The 20,360-nt window shown below is 52.8% G+C and overlaps 5 protein-coding genes across 5 annotated transcripts; 2 read left to right on the forward strand and 3 right to left on the reverse strand.

The window, feature by feature from the left end:
• Window positions 1–1,231: 1,231 nt before the first annotated feature.
• On the forward strand, window positions 1,232–2,118 carry GCG54_00009306 (uncharacterized protein; the record flags this gene model as incomplete). Its single annotated transcript, XM_045409254.1, has 3 exons — window positions 1,232–1,352; window positions 1,414–1,730; window positions 1,789–2,118. The coding sequence occupies 3 exons, from the start codon at window positions 1,232–1,234 to the stop codon at window positions 2,116–2,118; spliced, it is 768 nt and encodes a 255-aa protein (XP_045256499.1).
• A 342-nt stretch (window positions 2,119–2,460) lies between these two features.
• GCG54_00009307 (uncharacterized protein) lies at window positions 2,461–6,646 on the reverse strand (the record flags this gene model as incomplete). The annotated part of the gene is made up of 4 exons (XM_045409255.1): window positions 2,461–5,254; window positions 5,305–6,123; window positions 6,173–6,475; window positions 6,537–6,646. 4 exons carry the CDS (start codon window positions 6,644–6,646, stop codon window positions 2,461–2,463), a joined length of 4,026 nt encoding a protein of 1,341 aa, XP_045256500.1.
• Window positions 6,647–7,745: 1,099 nt separating this feature from the next.
• Window positions 7,746–8,460, forward strand: GCG54_00009308 (uncharacterized protein; the record flags this gene model as incomplete). The annotated part of the gene is made up of 2 exons (XM_045409256.1): window positions 7,746–7,883; window positions 8,128–8,460. 2 exons carry the CDS (start codon window positions 7,746–7,748, stop codon window positions 8,458–8,460), a joined length of 471 nt encoding a protein of 156 aa, XP_045256501.1.
• A 950-nt stretch (window positions 8,461–9,410) lies between these two features.
• On the reverse strand, window positions 9,411–11,840 carry GCG54_00009309 (Aspartate--tRNA ligase cytoplasmic; the record flags this gene model as incomplete). The annotated part of the gene is made up of 7 exons (XM_045409257.1): window positions 9,411–9,656; window positions 9,824–9,892; window positions 9,944–10,027; window positions 10,085–10,391; window positions 10,689–10,726; window positions 10,774–10,973; window positions 11,021–11,840. The coding sequence occupies 7 exons, from the start codon at window positions 11,838–11,840 to the stop codon at window positions 9,411–9,413; spliced, it is 1,764 nt and encodes a 587-aa protein (XP_045256502.1).
• Window positions 11,841–12,403: 563 nt separating this feature from the next.
• GCG54_00009310 (Target of rapamycin complex 1 subunit mip1) lies at window positions 12,404–17,317 on the reverse strand (the record flags this gene model as incomplete). The annotated part of the gene is made up of 3 exons (XM_045409258.1): window positions 12,404–12,623; window positions 12,677–16,323; window positions 16,760–17,317. The coding sequence occupies 3 exons, from the start codon at window positions 17,315–17,317 to the stop codon at window positions 12,404–12,406; spliced, it is 4,425 nt and encodes a 1,474-aa protein (XP_045256503.1).
• Window positions 17,318–20,360: the final 3,043 nt, after the last annotated feature.

Here is a 20,360-nt window from a genome sequence, read left to right on the forward strand (position 1 = left end):
GTCAAAAGTTGATTGAATGCTTGTGGGACCGCGGCTCAGACATAGTATGTAGACATTTTTGAACTTTTGATCACTTTGATCACTTTGAGCGAAATCCAGTCGGAATTCATCCAAGGGGTCCGACAGAAGTCCCTGTGCCTCATCCTTCCGCAGGGCTCCCTACGTGGAGGTGAATTTAAGCTTATGAGTAGCTTTGGGGGAACGTGTGGGGCATCCCGACAAGTCAATGACAACTCCCAAAATCATCGGGAACCATGTGTAACCATTCACCGAGCCATCTGCCTAACAGTTCGTTCAAATACTCGAACCGGGTTGCTGAGTAGCTTGAGAGCCAAGACGTCCACAAAAACACACGAGAAGGTGCGAGCTAGGACAAAGACTTGCGGCATGCTGGGAACCCCCTTGCCGGAAGCCTTCCCCGGCAGCGTATGTCATGGCTGAAGCTATGTCCCTTAAATGTGGGCGAACCAAAGCACTGGGTTTTGGAGTAGGGCAATTGGAAGGTACACATGCAGATTAATGCATTTGTGCCCATCACTGCCTGAACATGTCGACACTGGATGATTTGGAATAGGCATGCGCAATAACGACATCAACAGGAGCTCGAACATTGTCATCGACTGCAACTACCGAAAAGTCCGGCCTAGCTCGGGACCGGCGCCGGCAAACGAGCGGGTCTCCCGGCAGGGTGGACCTCGATCCAGTACCGATTCAGTTTCATTCATGGATATGGTGACATCACCCCCCACAGCTACCCCTCCTCGTAACAGCTCGACTCCTTATCGTTTTACCCCTCCATTGAGAGAGAACGCGCGCGCGAGCCCCTCCCAATTCGCGAGAACGCCTCGTCCGAACACACAAGACGGCACAAGGAAAGCTTGCCCCCATTGACCAACCGGTGCCCCCCGCCCTACCTTATTCTTCGTCAATAAACGTCAGCGAAAACCGGAGAGCCACACCTTCCATTCCACTCTAGAACCAAGACAAACCCACCTGCCCATAATATTGGATGTCTTCCCACACTGCTAAAGCAGCCCGCTCCGCCTCCCAAGCTTTTTCCAGAGCACCCCTGGTCCAGAGAGCAACTTCTTCCTCCTCCACATCTGCCATAGCTTCGCGCTCAACAACACCAGCTTCCGTCATAACAGCAAACAAGAACTTCACTTGCTGCGGTTCCATTAATACATCTTCGCCTTTCACTGCACGACAGTTCTCGACACAAACCGCCAAAATGGCTACCACCATGCCCGCCCAGCACGGCCACCACGAGGCCTGCTGCAACATCCCGCCTGTCGTCGCCAAAAGCTACGAAGCCAAGGGCACCTACGAGGAGATTGGCAGCAAAAAGACCTGTTTGTCGGCCCTCAATCGCATCTACGACAGGAACTACCGCTGACCCATATTGCCTCGCAGACGTCACCGGTCCCGCCGATGCAAAGAAGGCCATTGTCGTAACGTTCGACATCTTCGGCTTCTTCCCCCAGACCCTGCAGGGTGCCGACATCCTGGCCACCGCTGGTGCCGAGAAGTACCGCGTCTTCATCCCCGACTGGTTCGCCGGCGAGCCCGCCAACATCGATTGGTTCCCTCCCGACAACGAGGAGAAGCAGCAGAAGCTCGGCGCCTTCTTCCAGAGGTTCCCTCCCCCCAAGATTGCCGAGCTGACGCCCGAATACGTCAAGGCCATTCAGTCAAAGTACTCCTCCATCGAGTCTTTCGCTACCATTGGTGTAAGTAGATAGAAATTGAGATGATAGCTTGCGAACAGAGAGCTGACTGGAGTTGCAGTACTGCTGGGGAGGCAAGGTTGTTTCCCTCGTCACATCTTCCGACAGCAACCCCTTCAAGGTCGGCGCCGAGGTTCACCCCGCCATGGTCGACCCCGCGGATGCCAAGGGCATCAAGGTTCCCCTGATCATGCTTGCTTCCAAGGATGAGGGCGAGGAGGATGTCAAGAAGTTCGATGATAACCTGAGTGTTGCGAAGCATGTTGAGATCTTCAAGGACCAGATCCACGGCTGGATGGCTGCTCGATCTAACTTGGAGGATGCGCGCGTCAAGGAGGAGTACACTCGTGGATACAAGACTGTTCTCGAGTTCTTCGCCAAGAACTTTTAGCATGTTACGCCTCGTGTTAGGTTTAGAGTCGTCTCAAGAATAGCGAGTCCAGATCCATCAGGCTTTTCTTTTAGTCACATTGATAGTGAGTGAACTTTACCGTCACAACCACAGAATACACCTTACTCTTCAGGTATAGTGTCAAAGTATTTTCATATGGTATACGAGGGTCTCTCTCCAAGTCCGCGATTATTGTAGCATTGACGTCTGGACATGAATCTGGGACAAAACTCCATGTGCCAGCCAAGAAGGTCAGTACTCATGGGCTCGACTTCAGAATAGTTGATGCAAAACATAATATGAGTAAAATATACATCTCGAAACAGCACTTAGTCCGACAAGTTAACATCTGTCTTGCTGGGTTCGGTCCAATTCCTCCCAACCTAAAACAGCCTCGCTCAATTGTTTAACCTGACGAAGCACACTAGCCTGATCAACCATGCGAAGCCCTTCAAGTCTATCCAGGGTGCGACCAAAAAGAACATTAAATGAGAAATCATCAGAAAAGTCAGAGGAGAGCTCATATGATGTACGCGGTGGTATGAAATCTCCAGGCTTAATACAAAGCCACAAGTCCCTCAACTCCCCATTGAAAGCTGTGTTGGTGTCGATGCCATTGAAATCAAGGAAAAATCGGACATAGCTGATGGCTCTGTCAGTAATGCCTTTATGGGGCATAAATCTTTCGCCGTCAGAGCCAAACTGGGACACATGCTCCAAAAGTAGCTGAACAACAACTCTGGCATTAGCTCCGTCAGCCGAGCCGTCCATCAAGGGAGGTCTGCCTCGCTTGTCAAATACTTCAACTTCGTCCACCATCTTTGACAAATCTTTCAACAATCCTGTCTTGCCTGAGGTAATGGCCCACCACAAGGGAGTGCGTTCGTGGTGATCCCGGACACTCATGAGCTGCTGACATATTATAGTGTTGCGTAGTATTGCTCTACGCACCCAAGCAATTGATGTAAGGTACTTCTTACGGTCTCTCCATTTTTCCCATTCAAGCTTCCTCTTCAAATCGTCTGTACTCAAGACTGAGTCGCGGCCGGCTCCTGCGGCGATTAAAAGCGCTGTTCGACCGAACTTGTCATAGCCTGCCAAATCAGCACCGAGTTCCGTGAGCTTCTCTAACATCCGCCTGTCCCCTGATTCAGCGGCTGACATGATGGGCGTCATGTTATTGTTATCTCTGCAGTTGATATTGGCCCCATGTTTTGCCAAAGTCATGACACAAGATATTGATCTTGCCGCTACAATATCCTCATTCAAGGCATTGTCAACAGAACCCGGTATTTCAATCGTAGCATTGAGTCGGATGGGAATATCCCAAGCTGGCCCTTCGTTGAAGCCAATAGCGCACAGAAGAGGGGTTCGACCTCGAGAATCTTGGGCTTCGGTTTGGGCACCAAAACTTAGGAGCATTTCTAGTATGGATATCATACCTCGCTTGGTGGCATAGAGCAAAGGCGTATCTCCATTCCGATTCATAGTTTCAGTTCTGGCCCCTCTTTTCAAAAGCACCCCCAATATCGACTCTTGCTCGTTCTCCAGTGCGTGCCAAAGTGGCGTGCGCCCTAGGTGATCTGTAGCCTCGATGTTGGCTTTATGATTCAGCAACACGACTAGCATCGAGTTCTGACCGTCCTTTGCTGCAGAAGCTAACAGGGTCATACCGATCTCGTTTTCGGAGTCAATGTTTGCGCCACCGTGAATCAGCGACTCAACGATCAACTCTTGGTGTTCCGTAGGCCATAACGCCGATGATTTTCCAGATTGCCCCAAGAATTTGGCGCCGTTCTGCAGGAGCATCTTTATTGTGTAAGGGTGACCTGATTGAAAAGCTCGCAATAGTGGGCTTCGTCCGGCTCTGTCACATTGTTCAACATTTGCGCCGTGATCCAAGAGAATGTTGACCACCTCATCGAAACCTCTGGCAGCCGCTAATAGCAAGGACCTGTTGTGAGACTCATGCATATTTTCAACTTTGATGCCATGATCGGGCGTTAAATCCTGCATACTCGGTGGCCGAAGTCGTGGGCGCTCGAGAAGAAGGCGGCTCATGGTTATGTCTCGCTGTTCAATACACATATCCAGAAGAGACGGGTCATTCGCGATCTCGAAGTTCAGATTTTCATCGGAAAACCGGATGAGTCTGCGAGCCACTTGCGAATGCTTGTGTTTTACAGCATTGAAAAGCGCCAACTGAAATGATTCTAGTTTTGGTTTGTATTGGCACCTTTCAAGTCGCAATATGTCGTTATCCAGGATGCTTTCGATCAACTCGTAGTGCCCTTGACGAGCTGCCCAAGATAAAATCGAACGTCCCATACGATCGACGAAAGCCACATCGTCTTCGGGTAATAACCGTTGGTTGAACACCTGCCGCAAGCCGAACCATGCTGCCAGATGCGCTCCCGCAGATGGTACATCCTCACCAACGTGCTCACTCAAGATAATAGCTATGCCCTCAAGCAGTTCTCGATTCTTGAGTAATTCGCCGATATTGGCCGGGAGCTTGTCACGTTTGCCTGCGTGATGCCCCCAGTATAGAACGGCGTATTCACAGAAAGGAAAATCGGATTTTCTGAGATCTTTGAGAGCCGAGGATTCGAAGTAATACGGTTTTCGCCAGAATGGAATATCCCGGGTACGGCTTCTGATTATTCGCTGAACCTGGCCAATGACAAGATAACGAACGCATGTATTTGCGATTTCGGCATCGGCGTCAGGAAACAGATTCTCGTTCCTTTTGTTAAAAAGCTCCTGGGTTGTTTGATGGACCAATCGAACGACCCCGCCTTGTTCGTCAAGAGTCACTAAACCTGCACATGCGGAAATGATAATATCAGCGGAGGGGATATTGTCTTCCTCTATATCCGGCTCGTCTTCCTCCACAGCTAGAGCATGCTGGAGTTCATGCATTTCCAACGGGCGCTTGGCGAATGCGATCCAAGAGAGGACCTGGTTTGCAAGCTGCACATGCGTAGGTGGTTGCACGCGGATTCTTTCCAGGGCCTCATCGTAGAAATATGCGTATGTGTCGTCCTCGGCAGATGCAGCAGCCAGAGCTTTTCGTACGGCTTGGAGGGATATCTTACAGGACAACGAGTCAATGAGCAACTTGGCGAGAAGAAACCTGACTTGATCAGTATTTGGTTTGATATTCTTTAGGGTAGCGAAACATACATTCCGTTGATTCTGCATAAAACGCCCTCCCGTATTTCTTCTTGAATCTCGGGGCGCCTCTGCACAAAACTTTGCATGTCCGGTATGCGACTCGAGATGTACCGTGATACATCAACGTCGCTGGCTTGAATCCGTAAGGTGCTTGCGCACTCTAAGTTAAACGATTCAATGATCTCGGGGATCTCTCTAGCTGTTGCCAGCACATTTGTCGGGTGTCGCTTTTGTAGCCGAGCGACTTCCGTCATGAGTGCTTGTCGACTCTTGGATTCACACTCGTCCAAAGCGTCAATGACTATGAAGACGCGGTGATAGGACGAAGCAACGGCCTGAAGCACGCCAGTAGTTTCCTCTAGAGTCCTGGAAGTCTTCTTTCTTTGATGCATATTGTAGAGTTCTTTGAGGCTGCTTGGAATTGGAGAGCGACATTGTGCAAGTTGCTTCGCGATGCTGGATAGCATGTCGTAGTGGTTTTGTCTCTCTTGATCTTTGAAATTGCAGTAAATGTAGGCTATGCCCACGTCAGAGCTGTCCTGGTACCGATGAAATAAGTCATCCACCACAACAGAAGCCATGATGGTCTTCCCTGCTCCCGGCATTCCGGGACAAATTATGGTCTGGTTCTGGCGTGAAACCCATGACTTGTATTCGTCGGAATCCAGGAGCCACTGGTTGGTGCCTCTATATCGCCTAGAAAGGTGGTCTCGCTGCTGCGGCGCATAGTCGGTGGCTGTCAACCAGTCCAATATCTCTCTTTCTTGGCGACTTGTCTGTTCATCGTGTATCGACGTAACGACTTGTTTCGTAGTATGTATGGCCTCGCTACACCCATAGTTAGTATGAACAAGTGCTACTGGCGGCAATGGCGCACCTGTCTCTAAAACCTTTGATTGCACTGAGGAAATGGACATTCATGGTGATCCGTTGTCGTAGCTTCTGAACGTCTTCGGGCTTCATCCGCAGGCGTCTCCAGACAGCCCGAGGTTTCAGCTTGGACAGCGTGCTCGTGCCCTCATGCTTTTCTAAGCTCGTGTTGTCGTTGTAAATAATCTCCAGCTCGCCCAGAAGCTTTGTGGATTCTTTGATGGGTGCGGCCAGGGCCTCTTTTTCGTTCTTAGTGAGTTGGTCTTCGATACGGCCAATGTACTCGAGTATCGACGTAAGGGAAGCAATCCTGCGGAAGAAACAATGGTCAAATGTGCTCGTCAGATACGATGATGACGGCCTAATCTTACTCGCGACCGAGAGAATCAAAGTGATCCGGGGCATCGGCGAAGCGCTCGCGATACAACTTCGCCTTATCCAGCACGGCGATAAAATCGCCGACTCCAAAACCGAAGCTCATGTTCGATCCCAACCGCCGCTAGGGCTGTGGACAGTCTTAATGTGGACACCGCAGATTGAGAGAAGCGTTTTTGGATGATGTTTAGTTGAAGCTTGCGGTCCAGCCTGATCCATAAACATGGTCGGGCTGGCTTACTCCGACTGCTGCGCCTTTTCGACTTGCAGATGATTGGTTGCCTCCCCGAGGCGTTGGTAACATTTGCAGCTTCATGGGTCACTGACATGATATCCCCGGTCGGAATACGACAACTTTGAGGCAACCACTAAATACCACCGAGTACGCTGCCCAACTTAAATGAAGCCAAAGCCTTCACAGCATGTTTGCTAAAGAATTTGATCGTTTCGAAGCAATCCTCTACCATGAGCTATTCTGTGTTGAGCGATAGCTAGTAGCAGATTTTACGAGCCGAGTCAACGGAAACTGTGAATATGACCCATTCATAGCTCTCAACGAGGATGGAACTGTTTGGGTGCGAGAGGAGACTGCTTGTTTTTGCAGTGCTAAAACGACTACTGTTCCTCTGGGCTCACTGTCGTTGTCGTTATTGTGCATCGTATGTCAACTGTCGTTCTCGACGACTCAAGATATGAAATTTATTGAACACGTATGGAACTTGACCGCGCACGCACAAGAAAAATAGTTCAATCCCCGCGGGAACATTCCTATGAACCATCACATACTCCATCACATACTCTTTGCGGCGCCGGTGGATGGCATCGTGAGCTTGAGTTTGTAGGCGAAGGCCGCAGATTAGATAGAGTGGAAGGTAGTGTCCTAACAGCGGGATCGTCTCTTGCTCAAGATGCTGGGGCTATCAGCCAACCAGGTCCAATCAAACCTGATAGTTTGATCGCAAGTAGGTCCTTACGCGGTAGCTAGAGACAGGACCTCTATCTCACTGGCATGTCCTTTGAAAAGTTCCTGCACACCACACAACACCACCAGAAACGATTTCATCGACAGAAATTCCAACATTTTCGCACCCGAAAGTTTTAACAATCCCACACAAGAAAATCTCAAAGAAAGCAATCATATTTCTGTTTTAATTTTTTTCCATTTATTTGCGTCTAACTTACGGATCAGGATGCCTCCCTTCCACATGTCGACTCAGACCATCAAGGACACTTTGGCTCCTCGCGAGACCAACGGTCACGGTGTCTTTCTGAAGAAACTTCACTGGTTCAAGAAGGAATCACAGGTAGAAGCCTACGTCGACGAAATCATTCGTCCGCGTCAGGTCATATACTACTGGCCACAAAAGGATGACAGAGCAAAGAGGGCCAAGCAGCAGAACATGGGCTTTGTTTCGATCGCGTGCGAGAACAAATATGGAGCAAGGTGCTCGTGAAGGAGATCAACCTTGAGAGGAAAAAGGGGGGATTTGATGGGCGGACTCTCCAAGCAGTCCATACAAATCGCAGACCGGTCAGTGTACAATCCTTTTCCGACTTTCAATTCCCGGCTTCACCCTGCCTCTTCAGAACAGGCATCCCACGAACAGACCGCCCCACACGCCTCCAGGCAACACGCCTTCAGCTTCAACAGCTCCTCCTCCTGCGTCGGACTCTCATCTCACGTCCGAAGACCCGGCATGTAATACCGCCCACATGAGACCATCCCACGCTACCACGACACCTGGAAACACTCATGCCGCCCATGTTGCCAATATTAAACCCACCATGACCGGTAATGCCTTGGTGGATTCCCAGCGTCAGAACAGGGGAGGTGGTCCTGCTGGGGAGGGTAGTGCGTCAGAATCAACGGAAGAGGATTCATACTTTGACGTCGAATCTCTCGGTCTAGCCTTGTCCTAGACTTGTCCATCATCGATTCCGACGATTTCTTTTTCACAGGCCGAACCTTCTGAGGCCTCCACCTTGACGACGATGCGGGCGCAGATCTGGACTACTAACTACAGTTCCTACGTCAAGGCCTTTACCGCGGGAAACCAATCATGAGAACGATGCTGGCAAGTTTAATCCTGCTTTTCCACCGGCGTTAGCCGAACTTTCTACCTTTCTAATGGCGTGAGCCTTGGCTTCGGCCTAATCTCATCACACTTCCTGAAGAGCTTATGCTCACTATTTCCTAACGGGTTTATGCCCATAGGTTGAGATTCCTTGGGCTTGGTACCTAAAGGTCGTTCTGGTATCCTCGAAAGAGGAGGGGTTCGAATCCCCAGCGATCATTTCTTTCTTCCAAGGAACTCAAGCTTGCAAATGACGATGGCATAACCCCATCAGCTGCTAGTATCTTCGCGTATTCGAAGGAGTTATGCTGGCCGGGCAGTATCACTTGGCTATTCGGCCAATGTTCCCACTAGCGTATCTCATACTTCTACAAGGACGGCAGTAGTAGAGAAAACGATAGGGATAGCGATAAAGATAACGAGGATGGAGGGCGACGATAGCGACGATAGCGACGACGAAAGCAAGTACATGGGAAATATCGTCGCTGTAGCACAGGAAAAATACGGGATCCGGCAGGGTATTGAATTACTCGCGTGTGTGGACACTGCCCGAACAATTAATTGACATTGCCCGGCTAGAAGAACTCATTCGAAGTGCGTCTATTGGATCAAAACATACGTTACTCCTGTCAACCCACAGTCTTAGTAACAACACCAAGTTCTTTGACCTCACTGCGTAAGTCACGTTACGCAATGATGGCTGCTCAGTCGCAGAGACATGTGATCTTGACAATACATTCTATTCTTGACTTAAGCTAAGTATTGCACCAAAGCTTCTTCATCGTTTTAATCCATCTAAGGCGTAAGTCTCTTGGGGGTACGAGGGTAGTAGCTCGCCAGGTGGACGGAAGGCAGGTTAAGGAACCAAGCCACAACACGGTCAAGACCGATACCGCCACCGCCGTGGGGAGGAACACCAGCGCTGCGGAACACATCGACGTACTCCTTGATGCCCTGGCTGTTGGGGTCGATGCCCTTCTTGCGCAGGCGAGCCTCAAGGACGGAGGGGATGTGGATACGCTGGCCTCCAGACAGAATTTCCTGAGATAATGTCAGCTCATCCAACCATAGTAAGTTGAAAACTTCTCTCTTCCGTCGTAGGAGAGGTAGGTTCGTCCTGTGAGGGACTTTCGCAGCGGCCAGCCGCCCGCACCACCGTAAGGGGAGAGTTCGCCGTCAGCGAGTCGATGACAACTCTGAAAACTTACCTGACCGCGCATGAAAAAGTCGTAGGCGTTCGTGACCTTGGGGTTCTCGGGATCCTCGAGAGCATAGAACTAATTCGTCATGAGCACAACTCCTTTTGAATTAGAATTGTTCGTACTTACGGGTCTAGCTCCCTCGGGAAACTTGTCCAACACGAAGAAATCGGTGTTGTACTTCTTTCGGATCAGGGCGCCGAGGGCTTTCTCCTGGAGTGCTGTGTCAGCGGACGTTCATGAAAGCGAATGGATCAGGGCCAAGCGTACCTGCGGCGTAGACATATCCTCATCGTCGGAAACGTTGCGGTACTCTTCGGGGCCTTCCTCGCGGAGGAGCTTCTGTCCTTCGGCGAACGTCATGCGAAGGACCTTCTCGCCAGGACCAGGGAGAAGGAAATCTTCGCTGGGGTAGACTGCGCGGACAGTTTCGATCTGCTCCGCACATCTCTCTTTGAGACCACGGAAGATGTAGAGAAGTACGTTCTCAAGCGTGTCCATCACTTCGGAATAGTCCTCCTCGATCTCCTGCTCGAGATCAAGTCCGGTAAATTCAGTGAGATGCCTCGGCGTGTTGCTGATGAAAGTCAGATACAAAGCTTTTGCAACATATCAAATGCGTTTTGCTGTCCGGACAGTGTCAGAGATATATTCGGACAGTACGCACCTTTCCAACCAATCAGAACCGCCACTTCAATCACACACACAACGACGCCCGAAGATGGCCGCGATAGCTTCATTTGTGCGCAGCGTGAAGTCGGGTTAGGCTAATGCGATTGATCTGATTGATTGGAAACGTGTGTACTGCCCGCATAGATTTTCGACACTGCCCGAATTGCAAGAATCTTTCAAATACGAAGTTGTAAAATCGTACCTGTTCTCTGCTCTAAACACAGGCCCGATACAGTATACCTAGAGTGGTCAATAATTGTTCTGGACGGAAGACGGATTTTTGGTACCTTCTTTCGGCCTCCGGCAATCTCGAACTGCTTATAAAATTGCGGACTCTGGGCCAAGCAAGCACTCTTTTCGAAATAAGGGAGCTGGAACACGTTGGCTCCACCCTCAGACGCGGCGCCAATCAGGCAGGGAGGCTCGAACTGGACGAAGCCCTGCGAGTCCAAGTAGGAAGCAAATAACTTCCTCACTTGCATGCGGACTGAGATCGTTAGCATATAGTCTGGTCTTGGGTCTTGGAGAGCTTACTGTCGGCGATCGCCTGTTGGCAGGCCGCGCGCTTGTGCATAACCGGATTGTTGAGATGGGTCGACATGCTGGCGCTAGGCATAGCGTTGCTGTCGTCGATGCTGACACCCTCAACACCGACCTTAACCTCCTCAACGGCCTTGTCAGCCGGGGGAGCGTTGGGGTCCTCGTCGTCGAAGCTGGAAATGGCGCGGTTGGAGACGGCCAGCGACATGGCCAGGGACTCGGGACCAGGGGCGACAACGAAGAGCTTGGTGATGTGAAGCTCGTAGTTGCTGACCTTGCAGCTCTTGACGGGCTCGAGAGGCTTCTGAACGGTCGCCTCGATGAGCACAAAAGACTCCAGGGAGATGCCGCCAATCCACTTGACCATCTGCTTGGAAACGGGCTTGCCCTCGGCACTGGCCGCAATCACGCCCTGGATAGCCCAATCGCGCTCCTCGCGGAGCTCGATGAAGCACATCTTGGCGCCCTGCATGCGCGAGTTCTGAATCCAGGCGCGGAGCTTGATGCTCTTGCCGACGTGGTCGTCACCAATGGCCTTCAGGTTCACGCGCTCAGCGTCGACCTTGGTCTTGGGAGTGACATCGCCGTAGTTGTCCTTGGCCAGGTCCTCACCACCAGCGCCGCCGGCAGCCTTCGCGGCGGCCTCAGCAGCCTGGCGCTCGGCGGCTCTCTTGGCCTTCTCGGCCTCCTTCTTCGCCTTGGCCTCGGCCTTCTTCGCTCCCTTCTTGGACTGCTTCTCACCACCCTCCTCGCCGGCGGGGGCAGCAGCGGCGGCGGGGTTTTCGGTGGGCTTTTCGGTCGGCGCGTCAGCCATGTTTGCGGTCGAGCTTGATGTTTCGAGGAAACAATTGGGAGTCGAATGGAGGGTTGGCCGTCGGTTTGTTGCGTTTAAAAGGGCGATTCCGTGACTCTCGTGGCCTGAGCTTTCGGTGTGACTGTTCAAAAAAAAAAGAGTGACACCACGGCCTGGATATTTCGATGGAGGGGCAGCGCAGAGGTGGGGTAAGGAGCTCTTGCTTATCGATAAGCCGCGTGCGCCTTCCCCATGCACCAAAGGCGTTCGCGGAGTGACTCAATTCGCGTAGTTTAAACTTTTTGGTATGGAATTGAGGTAGTCTTGAAGCACAATGCAATTTTCATGATTCAATTGGCTTTTAGGCCAGCAAGTTACTACAATTAGATATCTCAATCAATCCTTCCTCTCCCGTGGTGCACAATGCTACCGAATCAAACGCCAAACCTGAATTGCCAATCCTGGTATGCTGCCGCCCTGAAATGAACGCAAAACGTGTAATAGGTACATACAGCAATGGAATCTTTCTAGTGCCGTTTTCAGAATACAGTAGAGAAGGCCTTTTAGCTTCCAATGGATGCGAACTAAGCAGCCAGAGAATTCGTTTCAGACTTCTCGCAGGTGAAGAGATTCACGTGGTAATCGCCCCGGGCTGCACATGCAAGAATAGGCCGATGGGGGTGGAAGGACGTGGCTGCAATCGGTGATCCCCTGTTCTGCTGAAGGAAGCTCGAGTACGGCTCAACGCGAGACAACTCATGCCCGTCGAAGTTGAAAACCTTAACGGCATGCGCAGAAGTACCACTAAGTGTCTGGTCAGTACCTTGTCGTGAAAGATTGAGTCTTGGTTCACTTACACAGCAAACACCGGCAGGTGTTCATGGGTGCTGGCTGTCCGGAGAGTATCTCGCGTCGTCTGGTAAACTTGAAGTGGCCGGTCCATGCGGATATCCCATAGCTTCACCTTGCCGTTCCTGCTTGCGCTAAGCAACTCGCGTTGTCCGCCACGTTGCATGTGGACACTCTTGATCCACTGCCTGTCTGTCTCGTCCTTCCACTTCTTGACCATGGAGTCCTGTGCTCTCAGACGCGTGTCGAAAACGCGAACAGCACCGTCTCCAAATCCAGCGACGAGCGTGTTGCCCGTCATCTGATCAGAGGTCAAAGAGGTGACACAGGACCCCGACCGAGCGGGAATGTCCATGATGCATGTCTCGTATGCTGCAGACCACACTCGGATTACTCTCACATCGCCAGCCACTAACACGCGACCTGTTGACTGCTGCCAATCGAATACCATGCCCGAGTTCACATTACTGGGTACCATGTGCGTGAGAGCCCGCCATGCCGAGGCTAAGTTGATGGACTTGTCAGAGTCGTAGTTCTGGTAGATCCGGATCACGCCATCCGACGAACCCGTCATCAGGAATGCCTGGTCGTCTTCGTTGATGAACTTCATGTCACTAATTCTTGACCCTTCAGGGCTGCCATTGGAGAACTTGCTGAGTCGAGCGTGCTTCTTCCAGTCCCACACGCAGACCGTATTCCCATCGTCGGCTACGGCAAGATGGTCCTCGAACTGGTGAAATTCCATCTTGGCTGGCTGTGAGCCATTGTTGGTGATGCCAAGCTGGTTGTTCCACCTGTGACTGCCAGCATACTGCTTGAGTGGTTGTGTCTCAGTCAGGATAAAATCATTGCGAGATCTTCTCCAAAGACGTTCGTTGTACTCGGTACTGCCGGGCTCATCTGACTCGCTGGGCTTCATCTGAGGCTCGCAAAAGTACTCAATGGACCACTCCAAGAAAGTGCTTCGGAGAGGCAACGTTGGAGTTTCCTCGCCCACTTTTCTCTCCTCATAGCCACCAGAAACGGGCTCTGGCGCGACGTGATAGTTGGCATGAATTGCCGTGGGGTCGCTCTGTTCCGGTGGCGCGGCAGCAAGCTCAGGAGCCTTGATCTTTTGGGATCCCACCCTTTGCAGTCCTGGTGAGGGCGCCGGTGAGCCATAGTTGGGCTTCTCGCTGTTTTCCGCTTTGCCATCGTTGCCGAATAGAGGCAGAGTGAACAGCAAGCTCGCTGTGCGGCGGAGCAAGCTCGGGGAGGCTAGCGGTGGGGTCGCCATGGCGTTGGAGACTCCGATGGCAGTGCTTCGCTGATTCAAGTTCAAGTGATTCTTTGTGGAAGCTCGCTTCGCCCTCTTGCGGATGTCGTCAATTAGGATCTGAGCATGTTCACCAATGGCCGAAGTCGCGACTGCCTGGTGGACGTAGTCCACAATGATGGTTGCATCGCGCTGAACTTCGGGGTGAGGGTCGACATTGAGCATCAAGGCGTGCTTCCAGCAGGCAGCAAAGACAGTATTATGCGCGAAACCGTGAGCCGTAGGCTTGATGGTTCCGTCAGGATTTCTGTTCTCCTTGCGCGTATAGTGCAACCCCATCTTGTGATCCATGCCATCTTGGCCTGGAGGAAACAGCAGGTACTCCCTCTCCTCTTGCAGTTGTTCGTACGCAGCAACGATGAACTTGCTCTCGAAGCGGACGATGAACCGAGACAAGAAAACGAGGAATTCCCGGCGAACCATTGGGCTTCCATCGTTGGCCATATCCAGTAATGTCCAGGCAATAGACTCTTCGATGCGAGCAACTTCATCAGTCAAGTCCATTATGCCAAGGAATGTAGTCATGGCATAGAGCATGGCTGCGCGGACCTCGCAGCACGGATCCTTTGTCAAGAATGATAACTTCGCTGGAGCGTTCTCCCGGATACCGCGCCATTTGGCTTCGGGGAGCTCCTGCCACAGCTGGCTGATGCACAGACAAGCCCACTGCCGCAACAAAGGGTTCTCTTGGTTTTGCAGATGGACCAAGCAGTAGGTCATGATGTCCGTTTGGTTGCACACGCCCTGGCCGGGACGGTGGTCCTTGCAGAGCATGGACAGGATGAAAGCGCACATAGCCTTGTGCTCTGCTTCGTTGACGACGGGCAGACTTTCAGATGGCTTGAGGATTTGGGCAAAGTAGTTGTAGCCACTGTCTTTGATGAGATCGCCCTGGCATGTGATGTCAACTGCCAATATTCTTGTCCAGATGAAGATCATGACAGGCTTCAGCTCCGCCGCCGCTGACTGCAGCAGTTTCAATACGTAGGGGAAAATGCCTATGCTCAGAGCAAGCTGGACAGCCCATGGCCCCAGATCAAGGAACCTTCCGAGAAGAATCAGAGCCCTAACTCTGTGCTGCTGACTTAGAAGAACTTGAAGAACAACGGGAAGCTGCTCTGGTGGCCTTTGAGACATGGCGTCGCCCCGGGTCAGGTAGACATCAAACGCCGTCAGCTGCTCTGTGAAGAAGGTTGAGTTCTGGTACTCATAGTCAATGCCCTCATTCTCCTTCCTCTCGAGCATGGGAAGCTGCGCCAAAGCCATGTCTACGGCAAGATCCCAACTCGCCCAAAGAGGATGCTGGCGTGTCTCAGGAAGCTCAGGGAACGACTGCGGGTGGCAGCCATAGACTGACATGATCCTTTGGGCGAGGAGGAAGTTGCGAAATAGCGCAGCGACCATGAGATCCTGCCTGAAGAATTTGCGGAACAGATGTCTTGGTAATGTTGTCCACGCAATGGTGTCCGTGATGGCCGTAAAGATCCAGTTCAGCTCACCGAGTGGCGTTCTTCTCTCCTGTAATCTTCCTGGTAGCTTCTTGGCCCTCTCTGGGCTGATGTTGGTCTTGAGGGGATTCTGGAGAACGAAGAACCAAAGAGCCATCTCGATTGGAGTCGTAAGGCAAGCAGTGAACAAATCTGCTGGGAGGAGGGGGTTTGTCGGAAGATTCTCCTTGACGCCGCAAGCAGCAAGGTGTATATATGGCTGGAACACAGTCTTCTCGTAGTTCGGGTCTCTCGCAGCGGCCTCGTCTTCCTCTTGCTCATGCTTTTCTACGAAACGATGGTAGTTGTTGAGGATGTTTCCAGCTTCGGAACAGTCCCAGACGTATATCGTCGGGGCGTGCAACCACTGCTGAAGATCGTACAGTGACACCGGAATGTACTGTGTGTAGTTTTTGTTAAAAACCCAGATCTCGCCACTGGCAGTAGGCTTCGGGACTCCATGGCCGTTGTAGTGGAGCAGGACTCGCTCGTCCTTCGCATTCCTACGCAAAGACTGGCAGAACTTCTTCGTTTCTTCGACCGAGGGATCCAAATACTGCTTGTACCGCGTGCGGATGGCAAGCGTTTCGTACTGCGCCTGAAGTGCCTTGCCGATGTTCTCAAGAGCTTTCTGGGGCGGCGGAGTGGTAGGGTCGGTCCAGGCCTCGAGCTTGGCACCTGGGTTGGTCTTGAGCTGGTCAGGAGGCTCGACGGAGATGTTGAGGCACACAGCTAGGGCAGCAGAGACGGTCTTGAGCCTGTCCCGCATGCGCCAGTCCTGCAACTCGTGTAACGTCGCCTTCGGTTTGCCGGTCGTCTCGTGTCGTTTATCGGTCCAGTACATGTACCAGTTCTGGAAACAGGAGTCAGTACGGTTCAGGATGCGTAAAGATACCAGCAGATCCCAGTGGCTCAGTGAAGCAGCGCCTTCGCAATGGTAATCATCTGTCTCCATGGCTGCTGGCACAGCCATTGTTGTCATCCATCCGGGTGACTGCATGGTCTCGCAGATTCCAAAAAGGATGGAATGTTGACCCGGAGTCGGGTGCTGTGGTGCCCCGCGGCGCCCCTCAGGACTGGAATCCGGACGAGTATGCTGCAGCTATGGCGTACGAAGCCGGCAGCAAAGCACGAGTCTCCTTTCTTTCCGCGGCGCGCGCAGACGGTGACTACGGCTAGCTGGGGGACGCCGCCACAAGGCCGCCAAGTGGGGAGGCGCAGAGCTTTGGATGGAGAAAAAGGAAGCCGTGCAAGTGATTCGGATCAAGGAGAGAAAATGGTATACTTACATTGGCCAGTGCAGCGATGACATCCGGGGACTCGTGATACTCTTCGAAACCGTGTCTTGCGCCCCAATGCGGGATGTCTTCCTCGGAGTGATCGACCTCGTCGGCTTGTCGGGAGCCCCCATATTCGCTCTTTGATCGCATGAGCAGCGGTTTTACTGATGGCCGCTTCGGCCTGTCTGAGTCGGATTGCTCGCCAGCCGGGAATCCGATGGTAGGGATTTGCTTGTTGCCGGGCGCGCTCGATGGGCGCCTGGCAGAGGAGTCGTCGTGGCTCGTAGATCGTTGGAGGCCTAGAGGAGGGTGGCCATTTGGCGGAGAGGGTTGCGCCGTCGCATCGGCGAAGGCAGAAGCGCCGTTGGGACGCTGAGGGGGAGGCATCGTGGGACTTCCATTAACACCAAGCAGCGCGGTGCTGTTGGTCCTTCGCGATATGCTGGGGTAATGGCGGGGTTGAGAGGAAGACAGCGTGGGCGGCTTGGAGGAGCTCGACTGTCGGAGATGGCTGGCGGGCGAAGGACGGGGGTGAGGTTGGTGTTCTTGCACGGTCGCAGCGGTCATGGTGCATTCGGTGACGACGGGTGGGTAGTTTCAGTGTTGACGCGAGGACCACCTTTTTTCATCCAGCATTTACCGCGACGACATTTCGGGACTGCAGCAGTCGGGCGGGGGAGAGGTTGATGGAGTCGAGAGTTGGGCGTGCGATTGCGGTGACGCGAATTTGGGGGTCAGGTTGGCGTTGGCGGCGCAGTGCCAGCGTCTAGCCTGGAGAACCCACAAAAAATAGGAATGGGACCTTGAGCTGAGGTCAGCTCTCGCAACCAAGCCTATCAGCAGCTGTGTCTGCCGTTGCCTCCCATTGACTACCTTTCTAGCAATTTTTAGGAGTCTAACAAGTGCTTCTAGGTACCTAGCGAGCAACTCGGTTCTCAATTCCATCGATGCCCGAAGCGCTGTCCGACGGGAGATAGAAATCGTCAACATGACATGTGAAGCAGTTCATCTAATGCTACGGCGTGCACCCCAGAAGTGTGATGTCGGGACTGAGCAGCAGGAGTGGAGGCCAGCCGACCGTGACCTCAGGCCGTGGGTGGCATCGGTGTCGGTACAGACCGAGGTCCTGAGATGACCGACCCCGTGGATGGAAGCAATGGAAGTTTGGAACAGCGACTGACCTGGGCCTGACCGCCTTTCAGCTCCGCCTCTCCGCATCTTCGCTGGCGACACCATCCGCCGCCCGCGCCGCCAGTCCAGCTAGCACCACTTCAACATCCGCTCCCGCATCGGCGGATGAGGTAAGCGAGCGACACCTCGACCGGACGCACGGTCCATTTGCAAGATGTGCTGGGCCAATTGGATTCGGTAGCCGGCATCTTCACCTGACCTTCCTCGTCCAACCACTCATTCGCGCGCTCTCGCTTCCTGCTGCACCGCGCAACAATTGTCTCGGTGGCTAGCCAATCAAAGCTTCCGAGACTCATTTCATCAAGGTAAGGCACACCTGATTGAGGTGGGCACAGAGGCGAAAACAGACAATCGCATCAGATAAGGTACTCAGCAACTCAGAAGCATCTTGTCGTGGGGAAACAACAGACGTCCACATCAGACCCGAATGAGAGTCTTGCTACGATCGCCAATGTTTACACTGCCGCTCCAAACGGCACCAAGCGGGATCATCGCAGCTCTCTCCGTCTTAGCAAATCGGAGAATACGCAACGTTCCTTGGACCTTGGGGCACTTTCCCCTGGAACGGTGGGGAATTGGCTTGCGGGAACGCGGGCGCTTGAGAAACATTGTCTCGCCCAAACGGTTGGCTCATTTTCTACTGCTCTTCCTTCTTGCTTCCCTTTCAATTCTTATCCTTCCCTCCTCAGTCTGTTCTGCGGGGATGTCATTTCCTTTTCATGGTGGATCGTCGCCTCTCTCTTTCAGTCTCTCCATAAGGTACCCAGACTCACGCACGTCATACCGCCCGTTTACGTGCCTCCAAATCTGCTGCCATACCTTATCTTCTTACACAAGTGTAAGGGGTGTCATTCGGACCCGGTTGCACCTGTCGCTGATGTCCGCTGGTTGAGGTTCTGGTTCTGGTTCTGTTTCTGTTTTTTTGACGTCCATCGTCCGTTTCTGCTGCTGACGACGCCGCCGACGACGCCCAGGGCTGCGGCTTCTGCTCCACAGGAAGCCGAACAGGGCCATCGTTGTTGAGACGGTTTATGCTTGAAGCCCCAATGCGGCTGGTCTTTTCTTATCACTCACGGCCTTATAAGATGGACTAGTCGGTTCGTGGTCGGCCGATGCGTCCATGCGCTCTCAGATGCGATCGTGAGGGTCCATCCTGTTTGTTTTCTCGGCTCGGTCCTGGACTCTCCCTGCTCCAACACGAGCCTCACTACCGTTCCGCGTCTCTCCCGTCCAGTCTCTTCCGTCCAGTCCCTCTTCCTCCCGCGCGTTCCCTCCCTCTACCTTATGGACACCTGCAGAGTAGGCCACGATCAGAGTTGGATGGCGCCGCGTGGCCCTTCTCTCCGGCTCTCGTCTGCTTCAGGCCTGCGCTAGAGCTCAAGCGCAAGCTCACCAGAATGTCGCATCTTATTCTCAGACGCGCCATCTCATTGCAGCATTCTTTTTGGCGATTTAGCAGCCAGGCTAACATGTAGGTTAATTTACCAACATTCCGCGCGCATTCCATCGAAGCCTCGGTCTCAGCGCCACGGCTGCTCATCCCTCCTAGAGTCTTTAGGCCGGCATCCGGACCCAAGCCAAGGCGTAGTACGGCAAGATACCTCAACGTCTATGGTGTGGAGCACGTACCTCGAACCCTCACCTTAAGACTCCTCCATTATCACTGTCTCGCCAGCGGACCGTGGTCTACACACAGTGTACGGCTATGGATCTCCTCGCCGTCTCCAGCCAAGTCTGCCGCCCGGAAAGTATTCCCGTCGTCCTGTTCTCAACCGTCCAAAACCTGCGGCCGCTGCCGGTCTTCGAAGTCTCTGGGAGTCCGTGTACCTGAAGACGGTCGAATGGCGTTGGGGGTTTAGGGGACATGAAACGCACCACCTCATGGCAAATGGACCCCCTTGAAGGGAAATTGTTCTCAATGGAACCGCCCTCTTTCGCTGCGACGGAGGAGGCACCCCTAGGACCAGCCCGGCCCATTAAAGGAAAGTCCTGTGGAAGAATTCTGCTCAGAGGCAATTGCTCCGAGCCTCATCTTCTTTTCCTATTCTGCTTTTGTCGCTCTGGCCAGGAACAAGGGCGAAGCAGATTGGGATTTTCATGAATTCCTGCGCCCTCGGGCCATTCGACTGCCTCGCTTCTGCCCGTCAGAGACATGTACATACGTCAGAAAGGGACGAGGCGGGTCCTTTGCACTTTCTCAAAGCAACAGCGTCGCGACCTCTCTGGAGCCAAGAAAAGTTGTTTGAGCAAGTCGGCCTTAACCGTTCTTTTTCATACTTTTTGCGCGGCGAAAGGGTCTCGGGGGTGGCAGCGGGGAATGCCAGGCGCTCCATACTGGACGTCATGTGTGTGCCCATGTCTTAGGCCGAGACTTGATGTTTGTTCAGAAGAAATACCTAGGTGTCGTCTTGGACGACCG

Source organism: Colletotrichum gloeosporioides (assembly GCF_011800055.1).
Source record: "Colletotrichum gloeosporioides strain Lc1 chromosome Unknown consensus_117, whole genome shotgun sequence".
NCBI classification, from domain to species: domain Eukaryota; kingdom Fungi; phylum Ascomycota; class Sordariomycetes; order Glomerellales; family Glomerellaceae; genus Colletotrichum; species Colletotrichum gloeosporioides.